This window comes from Carcharhinus amblyrhynchos, chromosome 7 (genome assembly GCF_965287045.1).
Source record: "Carcharhinus amblyrhynchos chromosome 7, sCarAmb.v2.hapA, whole genome shotgun sequence".
Classification (NCBI taxonomy): Eukaryota; Metazoa; Chordata; class Chondrichthyes; order Carcharhiniformes; family Carcharhinidae; genus Carcharhinus; species Carcharhinus amblyrhynchos.
In genome coordinates this window covers 87,118,855-87,141,605 of record NC_137330.1, presented here as the reverse complement: position 1 = coordinate 87,141,605, position 22,751 = coordinate 87,118,855, and the positions used below count along the sequence as shown (strand labels likewise).

Below are 22,751 nucleotides of genomic sequence, written 5' to 3'. Positions count from 1 at the left end.
GGGGGCGATGGGGGCGGCGACAGAGGGGGGCGACGGAGGGTGGGGGGGACGGAGAGTGGGGGGCAGAGGGTGGGGGGGGGGGCGACAGAGTGGGAGGGGATGACGGAGTCAGGGGGCAGCAGAGTGGGGGGGGGGCGACAGAGTGAGGGGGTGATGGAGTGGGGTGCGACGTCATGAGAGAGACAGAGAGAGAGATACTTAAAGGATTACGTAAATATGAAATAAAGACACAAACAGTTTTTTTCAGCATAGTGGAGATCAATCCAGGAGGAAGCAGTAAAAATCCAACAGATTTATGCAATCACTTCATATTCTTGAAATTTGCAGATGATACAAAATTGGCTGCGAGGATGAGCAGTGAGGACGATGCAGAGATGCTTCAGCATGACTTGGACAGGCTGAGTGTGTGAGCATCTGCATGGCAGATGCAGCATAATGTGGATGAATGTGAGGATTTCCACTTTGGTAGCAATAACAGGAGATTTTAACTTGAATGGGTGTAAATTGAGAGATGGATACTCAGCAAGGCCTGCAGTCCTCGAGTATCAGTTGTTGAAAGTAAGCGCCCAGGTACAGCGGACAGGAAAGAGCGCAAATGGTATGTTGGCCTTCATAGCAAATAGATTTGAGTATCAGGGTACAGATGTTTTGCTGCAATTGTATAGGGAATTGGTGAGGTCACACCTGGAATAGTGTGGATGAACAGAGGGATCTAGGTGTATGTGTACATAGATCCCTGAAGGTTGGGAATCAAGTGGATAGGGTTGTTAAGAAGGCATACGGTGTCTTGGCGTTTATTGGTAGGGGGATTGAATTTAGGAGTCGCAGCGTCATGTTGCAACTGTACACAACTCTGGTGCGGCCGCACTTGGAGTACTGTGTGCAGTTCTGGTCCCCACATTACAGGAAGGATGTGGAGGCTTTGGAGAGGGTGCAGAGGAGGTTTACCAGGATGTTGCCTGGTATGGAGGGGAGGTCCTATGAGGAGAGGCTGAGGGATTTGGGGTTGTTTTCGCTGGAAAGAAGGCGGCTAAGAGGGGATCTTATTGAAACATATAAGATGATTAGAGGTTTAGTTAGGGTGAACAGTGATAGCCTTTTTTCTCGGATGGAGAAAGCTAGCACGAGGGGGCATGGCTTTAAATTAAGGGGGGGTAGTTATAGGACGGATGTCAGGGGTAGGTTCTTTACCCAGAGGGTGGTGAGGGATTGGAATGCCCTGCCTGCTGCGGTTGTAAATGCGCCTAGTTTGGGGGCGTTTAAGAGATCCGTGGATAGGTTTATGGATGAAAAGGGATTGGTTTAGGTTAGTGGGTCATTGTTTTTTAACTGGTCGGCGCAACATCGTGGGCCGAAGGGCCTGTTCTGCGCTGTAATGTTCTATGTTCTATAGTGTATGCAGTTTTGGTGTCCTTATCTGAGGAAGGACGTCCTTGCTATAGAAGGAGTACAACAAAGGTTTACCAAGCAGATTCCTGGGATGGCAGGTCTGTCATATGAGGAGGGATTAAGTCAGTTAGGATTATATTCACTGAAGTTCAAAAGAGTGAAAGGGGGTCTCATAGAAACTTCTAAAATTCTCACAGGGTTAGACAGGATAGATTCAGAAAGAATGTTCCCAATGTGAGGGAGTCCAGAACTAGTAGTCATAATGTGAGGATAAGGGGTAAATCTTTTAGGCCTGAGGAGAAATTTCTTCACCCAGAGGATGATGTACATTTGGAATTCACCACCACAGAACGTAGTTGAGCCAAAACGTTGTCTGATTTCAAGAAGAAATTAGATATAGCTCTTGGAGATAAAGGGATCAAGGAATATGGGGGAGAAGGGGGAAATCAGGATATTGAATTTGATGATCTGCCATGATCATAGTGAGTGGCAGATCAGGCACAAAGGGCTGACTGGCCTACTCCTGCTTCTAGTTTCTGTTTTCCATTAGTGGTCCAAATATCATCACCTGTATGGCATTATCACACTTGTGGCTATAAAGCAATGTATCCCCCAAAAGCACTGCCACAAGAAACCTGCTGCCTCCTATATACTTTCAATGTCTTTTCTCTTCCATCTTACACTATGCAATATTCATCATTCAAACAATCTGTGTATCCCAGCTGCAGCCTTCTACGTATATAGAATTAGCCACTGGATAGGGCCTGACGGACCGAACTAATTCTCTTTGATTTTACTACATATTTCAGTGGTGTGCATCACTTTTGGTTGACAGTCCCCAACAAAGATAAAGAATTCAAGATACAGAATGCCAATCTGCATCACACTACAATATATTTATTTATTGTGTTGTTAAGGTTGACAGTTAGAAACCTATTAATCCCTGTTCCCATATTTAAATACTTGCGGCTGTGAGCACGTGATTGAATGAACAAAGGACAGGAATGCAAACTTTAATAGATATGAAAAGTTGCATGCCAGAGCAATGCAAGTAAAATATTTCAATACTCTTAAGTTATTAGTTAATACAAAGTGTAATTTATCAAGTGAACTGGTAGTGACTCCCTTTCAGTTTTGAACTGGAAGCCTTCTGCCAATTCCTCAATACTGTTCAAATGCCTCTCTGCAGTTTCTGCAACCTGGTAAATAATATTTCTGATTTGATTTGATTTATTGTCACATGTATTAGTGTACAGTGAAAAGTATTGCTTCTTGCGTGCTATACAGACAAAGCATACTGTTCATAGAGAAGGAAACAAGAGAGTGCAGAATGTAGTGTTACAGTCATAGCTAGGGTATAGAGAAAAATCTGCTTCATGCAAGGTAAGTTCATTCAAGAGTCTGATAGCAGCAAGGAAGAAGCTGTTCTCGAGTTGGTTGGTACATGACCTCAGACTTTTGTATCTTTTTCCCGATGGAAGAACGTGTAAGAGAGAATGTCTAGGATGCATGGGGTCCTTAATTATGTTGGCCGCTTTGCCGAGGCAGTGGGAAGTGTAGATAGAGTCAATGGATGGGAGGCAGGTCTGTGTGATGGATTGGGCTACATTCACGACTTTTTGTAGTTCCTTGTGGTCTTGGGCACAGCAGGAGCTATATCAAGCTGTGATACAACCAAAAAGAATGTTTTCTACGGTGCATCTGTAAAAGTTGCTGAGACTCATAGCTGACATGCCAAATTTCATTTATTTTCTGAGAAAGCAGAGGCTTTGGTGGGTTTTTTAACTATAGTGTTGGCATGGTGGGACCAGGACAGGTTGTTGGTGATGTGGACACTTGAAAACTTGAAGCTCTCGACCCTTTCTACTTGGTCCCCGTTGATGTAGACAGGGCATGTTCTTCTTTATGCTCCCTGAAGTTGATGACAATCTCCTTTGTTTTGTTGATATTGAGGGAGAGATTATTGTTGCTGCATCAGTTCACCAGCTTCTCTATCTCATTCCTGTATTCTGTCTGGTCATTGTTTGAGATCCAACCCACTTACGGTGGTGTCATCAGCAAACTTGGAAATTGAATTGAAGGGGAATTTGGCCACACAGTCATGGGTGTATAAGGAGTATAATACAAAATAGTAGAATAATATATATATTTATATAGTATAACCAATCCATGTAGAATCATCGAATCCTACAGTACAGAAAGAGACTTTTGGGTTCATTGAGCTTGCACTGACAACAATCTCACTTAGCTGTAACCCCGTAACCGCATATATTTACCCTGCTAACCTCCCTGACACTAAAGGGCAATTTAGCACGGCCAATCAACCTAACCTGCACACCTTTATTCCATTAAACTTTGATCATGAGTGAGAAATAGGTTATGGCAGTTTTTCTTTCGCATAAAAGCTTGTATTGTTTTGTTTGGTCACCAATGGCAATGTCCTGATGTCTGAGATTCCTTTCCCAATCACTGGTCAGCTTCTGTTTCCCAATGATATTGGGCTGATTCTAGATTGGGCTCACAAATTAGAAAAGTCTGGGCTTCATCCTGCTCAGGTCAGGTTTGGTTCTCTTCCCAAGATAAGATGGGAGCTTTTGTGTCAGCTCCAAGAGGGCCAACTATGCTGGTTTCTTAGTAACCACATCTCTCACTGAGAATTTTTTTTAGTTTCTCTGGAGTCTGGAAAGGTCCCCGTGGTTTAGAAAACCAGAAATGTAACACCTCTGTTCAAGCAAGGAGGGAGATGGAAAGCAGAAACTATCGGCTAGTTAATATAACACCTGCCATTGGGAAAATGCTTGAATCTATTATTAAAGAGGTAGGGGCATTCAGAAAATTATAATACAATCAGGCAGAGTCAACATAGTTTTGTGAAAGGGAAAATGTGTTTGACTAACTTATTAGAGGTGTATGAAGATGTAACAAACAGGGCGGATAAAGTTGATATAGTGCGTTTGGATTTCCAAAGCACATTTAATAAAGTGCCGCATAAAAGGTTATTACATAAATTAAGAGCTCATGATGCTGGGGGAAGGCTTGATAAATGATTATGGATCAAGGATTGGCTAACTAACAGGAAACAAAGAGCTGGAATAAAAGAGCCATTTTTAAGTTGGCAAGCTGTAATTTGTGGAGTACAGCAGGGATCAGTACTGGGGTCACAACTTGGGATCGAGTATATTGTAGCCAAATTTGATAACAACGTGGAGATAAATAGGAGAGCAAGGTTTGGAGGAAGAAAGAGAGAGTCGGCAACTAGATAGAGATAAGAGAATGGACAGAAATTTGGCAGATAGCGTATAATGTAGGCAAATGAGAAGTTTCCCAGCTTGGAAGAAATAAGAAAAATTATTGAAGTGGACAAAGACAGCAGTGTGCTGCATTGCAGAGGCATGTTCTTTTACATGAATCACAAAAAGTCAAAAGGCAAGTGGAAAGTTGGTCTTTGTTGCATGAGGGAATGGAATATAAGAAGTCTTGCAACAACTGTACTGGTCTTTGGTGTGGCACACCTGGAGTACTGTGTACAGTTTTGATCTCCTTAAGAAGGGGTATATTTTCATTGGAAGTAGAGATTCACAAGGCTAATTCCTGGGTCAAAGTGTTTGTCTTATGTGGAAAAATTGAGCAGATTTGGTCTATACTCAGTGGAGTTTAGAAGAATGCAAGGTGACCTTATTAAGGCATATAAGATTCTGAGGAGGCTTAATGGGGTAGATGCTGAGAGGATGTTTTCTCTTGTTGGGGAATCAAGAACAAAGGGGCTGTTTAAAACGAAGGGCTATCTGAGACAAAGGTGAGGAGGAATTTCTTCTCTCAGAGGGTTGTTCATTTTAGAAATTCTCTTCCACAATCAGTGGTCCACGCTGGGTCATTGATCATATTTAAGGCTGAGTTAGACTAATTTTGATCTACAAGTGTATTAAAGGTTATGGGGGAGCTGCAGAAAAGTGGGGTTAAGGTACGATCAGATCAGCCATGATCTTACTGAATAGCAGAGCTGGTTTAATGGGCTGAATGGCCTTTTCTGAAAGATCTGAGGTTCAAGCTCCATTCTAGGATTTGAGCAGCCACAGCAGATTGAGGGAAAATATTGCATTATTAGAGATATTAAACTGAAGCCTAATTTGCCTGCCCAGGTGGATGTTAAATTATTCAACAAAAAGCTGGAAATTTTTCCTCCAGTGTCTTAACCAACATTTCTACCTGGGGCTTGGGAGAGAGGGGGAGGGCACGGTGGGTATGGGTGGTTACAGGTGCAAGGTGGGCCCAGACCTTGGGAGCACTGGGCCTCCATCTTAGGAGCCTTGGAAATCAGCCATCTTCAATCTGTTGAGGCGGTCGAGGGGTGCGAGGGGTGGGGAAGGGCGCGAGGGGGAGGACTGAGTCTGAATTACAAGCAGGCATGCGAGGGGGACATGCGAGAGATCGAGGGAGAGTTCAAGGGAGGGAGGGATCAAGGGAAAGTTCAAGAGAGGGAGGGATCAAGGGAGGGAGGGAGAGATCGAGGGTGGGAGGGAGAGATCGAGGGTGGGAGGGAGATATCGAGGGTGGGAGGGAGAGATCGAGGGTGGGAGGGAGAGATCGAGGGTGGGAGGGAGAGATCGAGGGAGGGAGGGAGAGATCGAAAGAGGGAGGGAGACATCGAGGGAGGGAGACATCGAGGGAGGGAGGGAGAGATTGAGGGTGGGAGGGAGACTTCGAGGGAAAAAGAGATCGAGGGAGAGAGAGAGAGATCGAGGGGGAGAGAAAGAGAGAGATCGAGGGAGAGAGAGAGATCGAGGGAGAGAGAGATCGAGGGAGAGAGGTCGAGGGGGAGAGAGAGAGATCGAGGGAGAGAGAGATCGAGGGAGAGAAAGCGAGAGATCGAGGGAGAGAGAGATCGAGGGAGAGAGAGATCGAGGGAGAGAGTGAGAGAGAGAGATAGAACATAGAACATAGAACATTACAGCGCGGAACAGGCCCTTCGGCCCACAATGTTGCGCCGACCAGTCTTATTTTTAAAAAAAAACATTGACCCACTAATCTAAACCAATCTCTTTTCGTCCATAAACCTATCCACCAATCTCTTAAACGCCCCCAAACTAGGCGCATTTACAACTGCAGCAGGCAGGGCATTCCAGTCCCTCACCACCCTCTGGGTAAAGAACCTGCCCCTGACATCCGTCCTATAACTACCCCCCCTTAATTTAAAGCCATGCCCCCTCGTGCTAGATTTCTCCATCCGAGGAAACAGGCTATCACCATCCACCCTATCTAAACCTCTAATCATCTTATATGTTTCTATAAGATCCCCTCTTAGCCACCTTCTTTCCAGTGAAAACAACCCCAAATCCCTCAGTCTCTCCTCATAGGACCTCCCCTGCATACCAGGCAACATCCTGGTAAACCTCCTCTGCACCCTCTCCAAAGCCTCCACATCCTTCCTGTAATGTGGGGACCAGAACTGCACACAGTACTCCAAGTGCGGCCGCACCAGAGTTGTGTACAGTTGCAACATGACGCTGCGACTCCTAAATTCAATCCCCCTACCAATAAACGCCAAGACACCGTACGCCTTCTTAACAACCTTATCTACTTGATTCCCAACTTTCAGGGATCTATGTACACATACACCTAGATCCCTCTGCTCCTCCACTCTATTCAAAGTCCTCCCGTTAGCCCTATACTCAACACATCTGTTATTCCTACCGAAATGGATTACCTCACACTTCTCCGCATTAAACTCCATCCGCCACCTCGCGGCCCAGCTCTGCAACCTGTCCAAGTCACCCTGCAAACTTCGACACCCTTCCTCACAATCTACCACACCTCCGACTTTGGTGTCATCAGCAAACTTACTAATCCACCCAACTATACCCTCATCCAGATCATTAATAAAGATTACAAACAGCAGTGGCCCCAAAACAGATCCCTGAGGCACACCACTTGTAACCGAACTCCATAATGAATAATTACCATCAACCACCACCCTCTGTCTCCTATCTGCTAACCAATTCCTGATCCAAGTACCTAAATTACCACCAATCCCATACATCTGCATTTTCTGCAGAAGCATACCATGGTGAACCTTATCAAACGCCTTACTAAAATCCATATATACCACATCTACTGCCTTACCCCTATCCACCTCTTTGGTCACCTTCTCAAAGAACTCAATAAGGTTAGTAAGGCACGACCTTCCCGCTACAAAACCATGCTGACTATCTCTAATCAATTCATTACTCTCCAAATAACTATAAATCCTATCCCTAATAATTCTTTCTAAAACCTTGCCCACTACAGAAGTAAGACTCACTGGTCTGTAATTCCCAGGGAAGTCTCTGCTCCCCTTCTTAAACAATGGGACAACATTCGCTGTCCTCCAATCTTCCGGTACTATACCAGAGACCAACGACGACCTGAAGATCAGAGCCAGTGGCTCTGCAATCACCTCTCTTGCCTCCCATAGAATCCTAGGGTAAATCCCGTCTGGACCAGGGGACTTATCTATTTTCAACCCTTCTAGAATATCCAACACATCCTCTGTATCAACTACAATACTTTCTATTTTACACCCCTTCACCCCAGTGACCTCCTCAGCTACATTCATATCGTCCTGCATGAACACCGAAGAGAAATAATGGTTCAATGCCTCTCCAATCTCTTCCGGTTCCACACACAACTTCCCCCTACTGTCTGTAACTGGCCCTAATCTTGCCCTAACCAACCTTCTGTTCTTGACATACCTATAGAACGCCTTAGGATTCTCCTTAATCCTATCAGCCAAAGTCATCTCATGCCCTCTTCTAGCCCTTCTTAACTCCCTCTTCAACTCCCTCCTAGCCAATCTAAAGATCGAGGGAGAGAGAGAGAGAGATCGAGGGAGAGAGTGAGAGAGAGAGAGATTGAGGGGGAGAGAGAGAGATGGAGAGAGGGAGATCAAGGGAGGGAGAAACAGAGAGCGATCGAGGGAGAGAGAGCGATCGAGGGAGAAAGAGCGAGAGATCGAGGGAGAAAGAGCGAGAGATCGAGGGAGAAAGAGACAGATCGAGGGAGAGAGAGAGATCAAGGGAGAGAGAGAGATCGAGGGAGAGAGAGAGAGATCGAGGGAGAGAGAGAGATCGAGGGAGAGAGAGAGATCGAGGGAGAGAGAGAGATCGAGGGAGGGAGAGAGATTAAGGGAGAGATTGAGGGAGAGGGCGAGGGTGAGAGGTCAAGGGACAGGGAGATAGATTGAGGGAGAGGGAGAAAGATCGAGGGAGAGGCAGAGAGATCGAGGGAGAGGGATCGCGGGAGAGGGAGAAAGTTTGAGGGAGAGGGAGAAAGTTCAAAGGAGAGGGAGAAAGTTTGAGGGAGGGAGAAAGTTCAAAGGTGAGAGAGAGAGTTTGAGAGAGATTGAGGAGAGAGAGGGGCAGTGTGAGAGTCTGTTTCTTTTGATAGCTCTTGCTTAAATTCATATAATGCCATATGAAACTTTATCTTTCTGAAATTTGCTCATCAGCAAGTTGAGTGAGAAAAATTTTGAAATGTGGTCCCCTCACATGTGACGAAACTATTGGACAAGTCTTTTTGAAGGAGTGCTGCCAGAATCAAGTCCATGGCACTAGCTGTCAACTGTACAAGGTGGTTCGAGGAAGGTGGCATGGTGGCACAGTGGTTAGCACTGCTGCCTCACAGTGTCAGGGACCTGGATTCAATTCTAGCCCTGGGTGACTGTGTGGAGTTTGCATGTTCTCCCCATGTCTGCATGGGTTTCCTCCGGGTGCTCTGGTTTTCTTCCACAGTCCAAACATGTACGGGTTAAGTGGATTGACCATGTTAAATTACCCCTTAAGTGTCCCAAAATGTGTAAATTAGATGGATTAACCATGGGAAATGTGGGGGGTTACAGGAATAGGGCCTGGATGAAATATTCTGTTAGAGAGTCGGTGCAGAATCAATGGGCCAAATGGTCTCTTCTGCACTGTAGGGATTATGTGATTCTATGAAGATTGGGAAAGCAACTGTTGTAGAAGGTTTTATAATTAGGGGAACAGATTTATGTTTCTCCAGCAGAAGATAAAACTCTAGGATAGAATGTTGTTTCACTGGTGTTAGTGTCAAGGATGTCACTGAGCAGCTGCTCAGCACTCTGGGGGCTCAGCACTCTAGGGGCTGGGATCAGAGCCTGTGGTCCATATTGGCACCTAAACCATAGGTTGAGGTACTACATGAATAATTTGCATCAGTCTTTACCAAGGAAGAAAATATTACCAAAGTCATAATAAAAGAGGAGGTAGTGGAAATACCAAATAGGCTAGAAGTTGTTAAAGACTGAAGTAAATAAATTATGACAAACCTTTGCAAAACATACGTTTGACTCAACTGAAGTGCCATGTCCAATTCTGGGCACCACACTTTAGGAACAATGTGCAGGATTTAGAGAAGATGTAAAAAAGATTTCATGGTTCATGGATGACAGAATTCATTTACGTGGATATATTGATGAAGTTGGGGTTGTTCTTCTTAAAAGAGAAAGTCAAGGGGAAATTTAATAAAGGAATTCAAAGTTATGATGGGGTCTTGACAGAATTGATCGGGAAAAACTATTCACATTGGTGGAAGGATCAAGAACCAGAGGGTATCGACTTAAAGTGACTGACAAAAAATCCAGAAGCAACAAAGAGAAACAATTTTTACGCAGTGAGTGATTAGGATCTGGAATACATTGCCCAAGAATGTGGTAGAGGTAGATTCCATTGCGGCTTTCAAAAAGAATTGGAGAAGTAAATCAAGAGAAAAATTCACAGGGCTACAAGAAGCTGGACTTGCTGACTTGCTCTTAAAGAAGATGGGTATGGACGTGATAGCATAGACGAATGATCTCCTTTTGAGCTGTAACCATTCCATGATCTTGATATGAAATTATGAGATTACTCTTTGGCAAATTTGGAAACTGGTAGAATTATAGTTCATACCTTCTCGAGCTTGACTGATGGGGGTCTGCTAAAACGATGACCCACAGGACTGAATCCACCTAACAAAGTGAAGATTGAAATCAATCATATGTTTCGGTGAAAAGAATAAGTTGTGTTTTTTTTGCTCAATAAACAGACTCTCAATATATTCCAAATTCAAACAATCCTTTTGGCAGAAAAACACTTAAATCATATTCCTGAATCCAGAGATGCTGCACTTTGGGTCAGAGCAGCAAGAAATAAATGTATCAGAGGGTCAGCTATTTTTCCATAACATCAGTTCAGCATTGCAGCAATACCTTTTAAAATAACAAATGCTAATCAGAATTTTAACACATTAGGCATTTTTCTCACTTCATACTTGAGAGCAGTAAAAATGCTTTTACTAAAACTCAAAGAAAACGTAAAATGGACAAATTAGAGTCAAACTTCTCGTCAATGGAAGTGTCATTCAGATACATTTGTTTGATCAGCTTAATTTTTAACTCTTTAGCTCTTGCTTATTCTATGATCAGATAGACAGCAAAATCCAATTGGATTACATAAAATTTATAATGGAGTGAGAACTTAAAAACTTTTGTTTACAAAATTATAAATTAGGTACAGAAAGCCTCAATTATTTCCAATACAACCTTTCATAGCTAGTTCATAGCCTAGTTTCTGCCCAGTAACTGAATAACATGGGCACATTTATTTTTAGTGCTCCTGACATTATGGAATGGAAGGACACAGAATTGCACCTGCAATTTCCACTCGGTCAGTTTCTGGCCTATAAGAACCTCAGTGGTTTTGCAAGGGGGTGGGGAGCACAGGTGGAAATCGGGGAAGAGGTAGAAAGTATAAAATAACATGAAAGAGCAAAGAAAAAGAATGTCCCATTCTCAAAGGAGGATTCCATTGAAACATACCAATTAAGAGTAGGTCATTTGGCCCCTTGAGCCCACTCAGCCATTTGATAAGACTTTAACAAATCAGAATATGCCCTCAAGTTTACTTTCCTATCTATACCTTATAACCTTTGACTTCCTTGTCAATCAAGAATCCATCTAGCTCAGCCTTAAAATATTAAGTGAAAGTGCCCCCATTTCTCTCTGAGTAGAGAATCCCAACTCTAATCAAAACACAGCTTTCAAACATGAGTTGATGATACAGGGAAAAGATAGCCATCTAAATGTAAATGGTGATAGCACAAACAATACTGAACATTAGATGCGCTTTGAAGTACAAATAGTCATTCATTCAAACACTGCCAGAAATATGATTAAAATACAAGTGATGAATGTTTTGATTGTGCTGGATAATGTTAGCTTCATAGAAATCATAGAAACCCTACAGTGCAGGAGGAGTTATTCAGCCCAACGAGTCTACACTGACAATAACCCCACTACAGGCTCTATTCCCACAATCCCACACATTTACCTTGCTAATCCCTCTAATCTACACATCCAGGGACACTAAGGGGCAACTTAGCATGGCCAATCAACATAACCTGCACATTTTTGGACTGAGGGAGGAAACTGGAGCACCCGAAAAGAAACCCATGCAGACAGTGACCCAAGCCGGGAATCAAACCCAGGTGCTAACCACTCTGCCACCATGCCACCCCAGCTGCCACCATTCTGAATAGTCAGCTTGAAAACCTTTCAAAAACAAAACCGCCTTGGAGAAAGCCATCACATTGAGTCCCTACTGGAACTTGAAATTTTCAGCTGCATATGAGGTAGATAGAGGAGTTAGCATTGATTTGCACAAAATGCATTCCCAGCTGGCTGACTCACTGAATCACATCCAGTGAGATTCAGGTTTTTTCCAAATAGGGATACCCAATATGGCACATTTTCATAGTGCTTTGCCTTTGCATGCAGAACAATGAAGACCTCCTCTTAAGAGGCACATCAATGCACAGTTTAACTTGTCTTTTCTATGCAGAATAGATTACAAATGGAAAGTTTGTCAATTTTCCCCCCTACCCTTTGACCTTCAAGTTTAGCCCACCTGGGGGATACAAGTGACTGTATATCAACTGATTAGCTGATCAGAACCAACTCAATGTCATCAAATGTAAACAATGTGAATCGACTGCTGTAAATTGGGTAACTACTAGCCTATTTAAAAAAAAATACAAAGGAACAACAAAACTACTACTGTTTTTCCTGTCACATGGTGCTGATTCACCACATGCAGACCCAAATGTCAAAACTGCAAGTCGGTGAAGAGTGGAAGATAAAAATCCTAACGGCAAAATGAAATGTTTTATACATATATTAAACAAAAGTTGGATTAGATAGTGGCCCACAAAGGAATGGCACAACATCAGTGTTGAGATGAAGTTTTGAAACCTTTTGTGGTTCATGATGTAATCAGGCTTCTTGAATTGTACTACAACGTTGTAACACATTTCAAGTTAGCTATTCAACTTGCTAAAACCGAAATACACTTGAAGTATTAAAGCAAGATAATATTAATATAATGGAAAATGTCAAAAAGCATTTTTTAAAAATTCATTTATGGGGGTGTGGGTGTCGCTGGTAAGCCAGCATTTATTGCCCATCCTTAACTGCCTTCTTTTTCAGAGGCCATTTTGAGACTCAACCACATTGCTGTAGATCTGGAGTCACACATAGGCCAGATCAGGTAAGGATGGCAGATTTCCTCATTAGTAAACCAGATTGTTTTTACAATGATCAACAATGGTCAATATGATCATCATCAGACTTGTCATTCCAGATGTTTATTGAATTCAGATTTCACTATGGTGGGATTTTAACTCGGGTCTCTGGGTTGCTAGTCCAGTGACAATACCACTGTCTCCCCTCTGAGCATAAACATTTGCCATTGAAATTATCTTACAAGTAGTGGAAAACTGGTACAATACTGTGGCTACAAGAGCAGATAGGAGACTGAGAATTCTGTGACAAATGACTCACCTCCTGATTCCCCTAACCTGTTCACCATCTATAAAGTGCAAGTCAGGAATGTGATGGAAGACTTTCCACTTGCCTGGGTGACTGCAGCTCCAAAACTCAAGAACCTTGATAACCATCCAGGACATAACAGCTAGCTTGATTGGCATCACATCCAACACTTCAGACATTCACTCCCCTCCACCACCATTGTGAAGTTGCAGCAACAACTTCCCAAGGTTTCATTAAAGCAGCTTCCAAGCTTATAACCTTTACCTTCTAGAAGGGCAGCAGGCACATGGGTTCAGAATTTTGTGAAGTTGGGGAGATTTTGTGGACTTTTAAAAATGGCAAACAGGACCCAGATGTGGAAGATTCTCTCCCATTTCCAATAGATCAAATTTTTGTCAGTGTAGGGAGGGATCAGGGTATAATTCAAACAGATGAGAAGTTCAAACTCAGCAGGGCCACTTATTATTGATTTCAAACTGGCTCCATTTTGGCTGTTGCAAGGACATCTGATAGAGTTGACGTAAATGCTCTTGCAGGGTGGAAGATGTCTGCTTAAGCACCATGATCTGAAGTTTTTAAATTTCCTGCCCTTTAAACTTAAAACAATACAGGCTGAAGTTGTCAGTGAAAATTAAAAAAAAACTCTGCTGGACTATTTTGATTCACAGACCATCAGCTATAGATTAGAAAAAAAATACCATATGGTCATGCAATTTCAATAGAGTTCTTTGTTGACATTCCCCCAAAAGGCTATTATGTAATTATGAATGTTTGGCTGAGTTTAAAAAATTATAGTTCTCTCTGCATGGAGTTCTGAATTCAGTTTGATTGACAATGTAAAGAGGCTATGAAAGATTAGCTCTCTTCGATGTGCGTTCTGAATAGAACTGCGTTCAAGATTTGAGGAGGTTTAAAATCAAAATCTCCCAATTAAGTGTGTAGGAGTAAGAACTGTATTAGATCATTAAAAGTTGATTTTGTTCATCTCCACATGACTCCTGATGTTTGCCCATGATGGATACTGGGTGAATAACTATGGAGGAGTCATGGGCAGATATGAGGCAGGGTGGTGGGCGAGGAGCATGAGCGTATGAGGGGATGTGGAGGGCAGCTGGGACGCATGAGTTGGCATGGAGATGGCATGAGGAGTTTGAGGGGGTGAGTAAAAGAGGGCCTAACAACTCAGATCATATCCAAGAAAATCAAGGCAGGCCTTCTAATGAGCCCACCTCAGTACTCGCCCCTGGCTGCCCAGGATCTGCTATAGGAGTTGGCTGACCTTAGTCAATCCCACCCTGTCTTTCCAGAGCAAACTTTGGATCTAATGGGGCCTCCGAAACCAAGCTACCCACCTCAGTAGTGAAAATCCAGTCCATGGGATCCTGAACACCTACAAGTTCCCCTCCAATCTTGGCTTGGAAATATACTGTTGTTATTTCATCATTGTTGAGTCAAATTCCTGGAACTCCCTACCTAACACCAGTGTGGGTACACCTCCCTCACATGAGCTACAGAATTTAAGAAGGTGACTCATCACGAATGTCTCAAGGGCAATTAGAAACAGGCAATCAATGGTGGTCTTGCCATTCATCACAGAAATGAATTTTAAAAAGTGCAGGAAATCTTTCAGTGGCATCAAATCATGCTTATATGCTTCTCAGTAAAATTTAAAACAACATATTCCATAATTTTCTTCATAAGCAAAATGTAGCTTACTTCTGCTTTCTCTGCATTTTTCCACAAGGCATATTTCAAGTTATGTAACAGTTTGTGAAATTTAGCGTTTTGATATAAAGAGAAAAAACACTCTCTACAAACTATTTAGTACAAAGTATTTTCCATTAACTTAATAATTAATGCTAGACAAAGGTTTATCATGCCCTAGATAGGTTTGATATTTCTTGTGCTTTTTAGCTATATTAGGTTTTTACTACACTATATGTAAGGTTTGTCCTGTTTCCAATGTGTATAAATTTAATTTATTTTTGCCCTTTCAATCATTTTACCTGGTGTTGCTCATATGTATCAGCAAACTCATTTTGTCTCAGTTAAGATAGATAATACGTTTGAAATGACTATGCTACACAACACAACATTCAGTTTGCTGCAACTAACAGAGACATTTTTACAAGACAAACCAATGAACATCTGTTGCATCAATGAATTGAGAACACAGAGTATGGATTTCAGTTCTACTTCATAAGAATTTATTGGTCAGATGCCAAGTGGTTCCCCAATTGGCGGAAGAGAAAGCTAGAAGCAGAAAAAGCAGCAGGCCAAGTGTCTAAATATTTAAATAACTTATGAAATAACAAATCCAATTGCCTTTTCTTATACTTAAGAAGCATATCAGAAATCCTGCGGCACTTTATAATTGTTGCAATAGTGGAAACTTATGTTGACGAACTGACCTTTATTTATTTGACAGAGCACCTTGAGGTATTGTAACGCACTGTACTACAATAAAGATTGGTCTCTAATGAAAACAAAATATAAAAAAGTGCACTGTAAAAATTAATGGGAAATTCCCAGAAAGAAATAAAGCACAAGGAAAAACTAGATGCCTTTCCATTGAGAAAGAGATAAGGGAGGAAGGGGAGTAATTGGGAGCAGACATTCCCCCTTGTTGCTCCTATCAATTATCAAATTCAGAACAGCAGATCACTTATCCCAGCCTCTCCTCTGTGCTTGAAATGTAGACTGGGGTAAATAGTGCAAGGTCAGAAAAATAGCTTCAAAAATGAGGACATCTCAATCTTCAAACTTCAGACAAGAGGAAACGGAGTAATAGAGTGGGTAAGAACACGTACTTCTATGCCTGACAAAAAGATTCAGATTTAGGTTTTACTAAAAGGTGGAATGGTTTTTCTTCTCCCAAATGGTTGAAAATAGGTTTTGGAGGTTTACAACATCTCTCCCATTTTGCATATCCAAGTACTTTGTAAATACAACAAGGATTTCTGTCTCTTCTATCCTATCAAGCAGTGAGTTCTAGAACCAGAATCAGAACCACCACCACCCCCTGCCCTCTGGATGAAATATATCTCCTCCCAACTTCTCTAATCCTTTTGCAAATTATTTGACTCTATGTCCTAGTTGCACAAGCCATTGGTGGCCATGCTTTCAGCCATCAGGCCTTAACCTATTCCCTTTGGACAGTTGTTGTAAGAAAGCCTCGTGTGATTTGGTGTCAAATTTTGTTTGGTGACCTCCATGTCTTTGGGATGTTTAACTATATTAAAGGCAAGTTGTTTTAACTCTTATTGAATTCTTGAAAACAAATAGAAATTTTGAAAAACCATGCAATAAAAATCAAAATCAACTTATTTTGACTGATCGTGATAATTCCATATCTGGTAATTCACAGCATGTGGTACCAGAGATATCTGTTAGTAGTAAACATTCTTCAACTTACTATGCACAGTGTCAGAGTTTGACTATTACTACATGAAAAATGATGGGAATTAATTTGCATAACCTTGGTGGAAGCTGTGTAGAAATACCAGAACGCCAGTGTAAATTACTTTTTGATTTGCTTTATTATTATCACATGTACTAACATACAGTGAAAGGTATTGTTTCTTGACCACTATACAGACAAAGCATACCGTTCATAGGGAATCAAAGAGAATGCAAGATGTAGTGTTACAGTCATAGGTGTAGAGAAAGATCAACTTAATGCGAGGTAAGTCCATTCAAAAGTCTGACAGCAGGGGGGAAGAAGCTGTTCTTGAGTCGGTTCGTACATGACCTCAGACTTTTGTATCTTTTTCCTGATGGAAGAAGGTAGAAGAAAGAGTACCTGGGGTGTGCAGGGTCCTTAATTATACTGGCTGCTTTGCCAAGACAGAGGGAAGTGTAGTTAGAGTCAATGGATGGGAGGCTGGTTTGTTTGATGGATTGGGCCAAATTCACAACCTTTTGTAGTTCCTTGCGATCTTGGGCACAGCAGGAGCCATACCAAGCTGTGATACAACCAGAAAGAATGCTCTCTACGGTGCATCTGTAAAAGTTGGTGAGTGTCATAGCTGACATGCCAAATTTCATTTGCCTTCTGAGAAAGTAGAGGCTTTCTTAACTATAGTGTCAGCATGGGGGGACCAGGACAGGTTATTGGTGATCTGGACACCTAAAAACTTGAAGCTCTCGTCCCTTTCTACTTCATCCCCATTGATGTAGACAGGGACATGTTCTCCTTTACACTTCTTGAAGTCGATGACTATCTCCTTTGTTCTGTTGACATTTTGGGAGAGGTTATTGTTGTCGCACCAGTTCACCAGATTCTCTATCTCATTCTTTTCCACTTTCGTTACGAGAGAGGCGTGGGAGAAACCCTATTGTAACCTTCTTGCTGCTTGTTTAGTATTTAGACACTTTGCTAATAACACAAAACAAATTTGTTAAGTGCCAAAACTGATGAATAGCTTCCAAATTCCACAGTAAGTTTACTCACATCAGCTTCTGTTTACTTAACAATTGGACTTCAATTGGTCTTTGTTAACTTAATAATCAGATTTTGTTATCTTAGGACAAGAACTTGCTGTCAAAATTAACAATAAGTTTAAATGGTGCTTACCATTCTTAATGTATGAATCAGCACTTGCGAGAAAGAAATGCCGCAAGAGCAGTGAATCATGATAAGTTGCTGGATACTGCACACACTTTCATGCCTCCTGAGAGTTTCATGAAGTTGTTGCAGTTCAGCATTTATTGCCAATTAAACTCATGACATAAAGTCAGGGCTGGTACTTACCAGCGTAAGTACCTTTCAAATGATCATTGCCAAGCAACCTCTCCACCCCTGAAACAGAACAACCAAAAGTATGCAATCTAATTTCCATAACTTATAGATATATTGTTAAAGGCTTTTAAAATCAGAAGTTTTGAGTTTAATTTATTTATGTTTTTCCTTTGTCTTTATCTTTCCCCTTCTCTCTTAACCCAATCTTTCTCTCCCTCTCTACTTCTTTTTCTGCACCCAGTTTGCCTCTATTTCACCATTTTTCCTACTCTGACATTTCCTGGTTTCTTTCTCAACCTTTAATCTTTATTATTTATTTATTGGTCCCATCCTTCACTAAAGTCTCAGCTGCATCCTGCTGTTTGTCATATTATCAGGTCGCATATCCAGTTACATAGCAGGACCAAACCTGTTCAAACCAAAGAGCGAAAGAGAAAGTCTGCAGGGCAAGCTCCAACAAAATCAAGCCTGATTTACAACTGACCAGATCTTTGGTTTCAACAACACAAGGCAATATCACCTTGCAGCCTTAAATGGGCAGACTTCAATATTTCAGCAGCAAAATGTTACATTTCTGTAAACAGTGAATACTCGAATTTAGCATGAACCAAACCAGGAAATGCAAATGTAGTAGGATAGTAGGATAGAAATGGTATTTTTGCCACACCCTTACATTGCAACTGGTTGCAATACTTGTTGCCGCGTGTAGAAAAATTTAAGAAAACTAATTTGAAGTAAGCATTACTTTAAAGCCTGGAATAAGCCTTGTTTAAATATCTGGTTATCTACACAATGTTAAAATTCAGAAATTTCTGTGGCTAAGCTTCAATGGTTCCATTAATGGGTTCAGTTGAAATGCCCACCTTACCGACAAGAACATTTTCATTCTATTTTTAAAATCATATTGTGAATGTTTGAAATACTCAAGGAAACTTAGTGTAATCTACTGTCAGGCAGACTATCAATCCTACAAGAATATCTGTCAGTCTGGAAAGTTCAGTTTAAGTGGCTTTGCCATGCAGCCAGCTTAATTTAATCTATTCAACAACTTCAAACTATTCATTCAGGTTGCGATGGATTTAATGCTGATAAAGAGAAAGAAAATAAATTTCTGTAAGAGTTTTCTAGTTTGTTCATTAGCTTTAGTAGGAATGCCTTGGAACACCTGATAAAACAGTTCTTTCACCAAAACTATGGCGGACAAGTGGAAAACCATTCTAGAAATTACCTCTTGATTCCTATGTAAAATTCTTAGTGGCTTGTGTTTCCTATCAGCAATTTTCATATTTCTTATAGACCTATCTTAATAGGAAATGCATGAATATATCAAGCTTAAAACATATCCTTTTGCACCTCAAACAATATTTTGGTACTCTAGGAGTTAATTGGATCACACTTTTTCTGCTCACTTGCTAAAAACTCACTTCTAAAACATCAAGAATATCAAAATCTATGCAACATAGAATCATACAACATTTACTGCACAGAAAGAGGTTATTTAACCCATCATGTCTGTGAAGTACCTAGTGTTATCCCACATATTGATTGACTTTTATACAGTAAACGTAACAGGCTGTTAGTCGTACATGCATTTTTTATGTTTTAATATTCTCTTTTCATTCATCTACAAAGTTTAATTGTTCAGGATATTGGCATCTCTTAACTATTCTAAGCAATCATAGTTTCCCTGCATGCCTGAACAAATGTAGCAAATATTTTATGAACAATATACAGTGCAAGCCTGCTGTTCACCATCATTTAGTTTGATGCACATAATTACAGTATTGTGACACATACTGTCTAAAAACAAACAAAGCTACAGACAGATGAACTATGCTCATGATCCAGTTGCTATCATTCCATATTCTTCATACGCATTTAGAAATTTGCAATGCAAAAACACTTCAGGCTACAGAAAATGACCAGTCATTGCTTGCAACTTAGCAACACTCAAGTTTCAAAATATGTCATCCATCTGTGACTAAAAGTATTAAGTTTAAAAAAAATCCCTTGTTACATTCAGCTAAAATATCATTTAAATTATTATGTTTCTGACACTTGATCATATGTTATCTTGCAGAAAGCTTAGAACATTATGGGTGTTTCAAGTTTATGAAGGGGGGGTAAAATAGTTTAAAACTTTAAAGTTGCACTTCATTGCAACCACTGCTTGTTATGTTCAATTCATTCTCCATTGAGTTAGCACTTTCAGAGTGTAATGAGTATTCATTTTCTGATAAGGCTGCCAGGAAATCATTGAGTATCAACAACCAAGAATCCCAACAGAACATGACTTTACTGTGACAAAACAAATATAGGAGGAAAAACACACTTCCACAGGTATGTATGTCATCAGGGTGCTTATTGAGAAGATGGTCCTTAATCTCTACCTGTGCGAAGTTGGTTTGCAATTTCCAGTGATATGATAGGCATTGCAAAGTACTGGTTAAACATTTCCAGGGCTCCTCATGTTTTCACAAGTTGGTAAATGGGCTTAGAAATAGAAAATATTTTTAACTAGTCCCCAATTTAGATGGTGTGTTGGAAAGCTTACCATTATACAGAACTACTGCATCATTTGCATTTGCAGTACAATTTATTTTTGTTCTCCTTGTTAGGATATACTTATTGCTGAGTCTACTTTCATTTTGAGTAAAACTGATCTGTTTCATAAAAATTCTCTGCAACAAGGATGCTTATGATTCAGAGAAATCTGCTTGAAGCAAAAAAAGGTAAGAAACTGGCAAAAATGGAGTCACAATTCAAAACAAAACAGAAACCCACAAAAAAAGGCTTTTCGGATTTACTTCCAAATGTCATTTACTATGAAGCCTTAAGGACAAAGCAGTTTAAAACCCACAAACAGTTCAATTTAAAGCAAAGAGTGACAAACTGTTGTCAGATATACATTCTTGAAACAACTGAAATCCAATATGATTGATAGCCTTATTACATTAACCTGGAGAGACTTTTTTCTGGTTTTCCATTTTTGCCTGTTGAAATCCAATATACTCGCTTCTGCCAGGTCAGCCTTACAACAACCATTTTAACACACTTTCAAAACAAGTGGGTGTGCCAGAATCTTCCCTAGGTGAATTTTGTCCAGTCTAACGTCTATAAGAAACTCTCAGGTTCTTGCCTGAGGCAGTCAGACACAACTGTTTGTTTAAGCCATAAGGGAATACAGTATTGGAACACTATATTTCATCATTACCAAAAATCGTTCCTCTCAACTATCCCATCAACCATTCCACTTTACCTTATTGTCATGGCTATTGAAACATTTAATCATATTTTCATTATTATTTTCAATTCATTCAACACTTTCCTTGCTGACTTATCCACCTTCAATCTTGCGCAACCTCTAACTTGTCTAAATCTCTGCTGCCTGTCTTGGGTCTCCTGTCAACCAATTCACTGATAAATTCTTCATGACTGCACATTTCTACCTCCACATTCTCCTTTATATTCTGCAGTCCTCTCTTTACTTGGGTACCTCTTTCTGCTGTTTCACAATTGGTAGTGGAACCTTGATCTACTTTTGCCCTTTGTAAGTCTTAATGTAAATCACTCCTCTACTTTTAAGTCTTCCCAACTCATGTGTTTTCAAGCAGGTTTTCCATTAGTAATCCAAACTCTGCTAATATTTGTGGCTGTTCCTCTTTATGAAATAACTTGATGGATTTGATGTTTCAGGAGTCATAAAAATGCACAGCAATGCCATTGATGAGGACATATATATTTTACACCAATACATTTGATCCTCCCTTACTTGGAATAGGAATGCGCAGGGTCACAAAATGTCACTGTGGTTCCTTCTATTCTGAGCACTATAATGGACTTTTGGAAAGGAAATCTGTGCCACCAATGCATTCAATGACCATATGTTTGGAGATAACCTGAAGGACAAATGGAAAATTTAAAGATATGTTGCCACATGGGGGGTATTTTTTCAATTTTAAAATGATCACTGCTTTAAAACTTTGTCTGTCTTTTCAAAGGCTGTAGGGAATAGAGAAGGTAGAAAGTTAAGCAAAAAAGTGACAAGCCAAAATTAACTATGTTAAATCATAAAAACAGGTTTTGCTAGCAAGTGGCGAAGAGATTCTTATTCTCGGATTGTTGTCTGACAACTCAAGTGCTCTCCAGCATGAGGCAAATGTCTAGAAGCCACTACGTTACATCCTCCCCCCATTAAACAGCAATACACCACATTTGCAGAAAGCTGTAGAAAGATTGAATACTGCATGGCATCTGCAAAACCCAGATACAGATGTAGGAGAAGATAGCATAATATAAAGAATCATTGAACAATTGTATCACATAGCAAGTTGATGATAAGACCAGGAGCAGTTCATTCTGCCCCTTGACCCTATTCACATTCTATTAAATCATGACTGAGCTGTACCCCATTAAACTTTTGTCACATAACCATTGATATCTTCAACAAACAAAAATCTATTTAGCTCTCTCTTCAAAATATCAAATGACGCAGCTTCTCCAGCCTTTTGAGTGAGTTTCAGATTTGCAGTATACTTTCTGGGAAAAAATGTTTCCTCATCTTCTCCTAAATGGCCACTTGGCCCAGATTCCCCGACAATAGGTAACAATTTCTCTCAATGTTCCTTACTGAATCTCTCTATCATTTTAAACACCTTGATTAGCACCCTTCAGCCTTCTCCACTGAAGTTTATGTAACCTTTAAAATGATGACATCATTCTGGTGACTTGTGTGCAATATCTCTTCCAAGGCCAATATATTTTTCC

The 22,751-nt window shown here is 40.8% G+C and overlaps 1 protein-coding gene across 4 annotated transcripts in view; it reads right to left on the bottom strand.

Annotated features, from left to right (window-relative positions):
• ahi1 (Abelson helper integration site 1) overlaps window positions 1–22,751 on the bottom strand; it is a 243,862-nt gene that overhangs the window by 35,302 nt on the left and 185,809 nt on the right. For 3 of the 4 annotated variants that reach the window (XM_080192718.1, XM_080192720.1, XM_080192719.1), the window contains exon 22: window positions 10,329–10,387. The exons of the other annotated variant lie outside the window; for it this stretch is intronic. In XM_080192718.1, coding sequence (XP_080048844.1) covers window positions 10,329–10,387 — 59 coding nt within the window. The remainder of the gene's footprint in view (window positions 1–10,328; window positions 10,388–22,751) is intronic. 4 annotated transcript variants of the gene reach the window in all.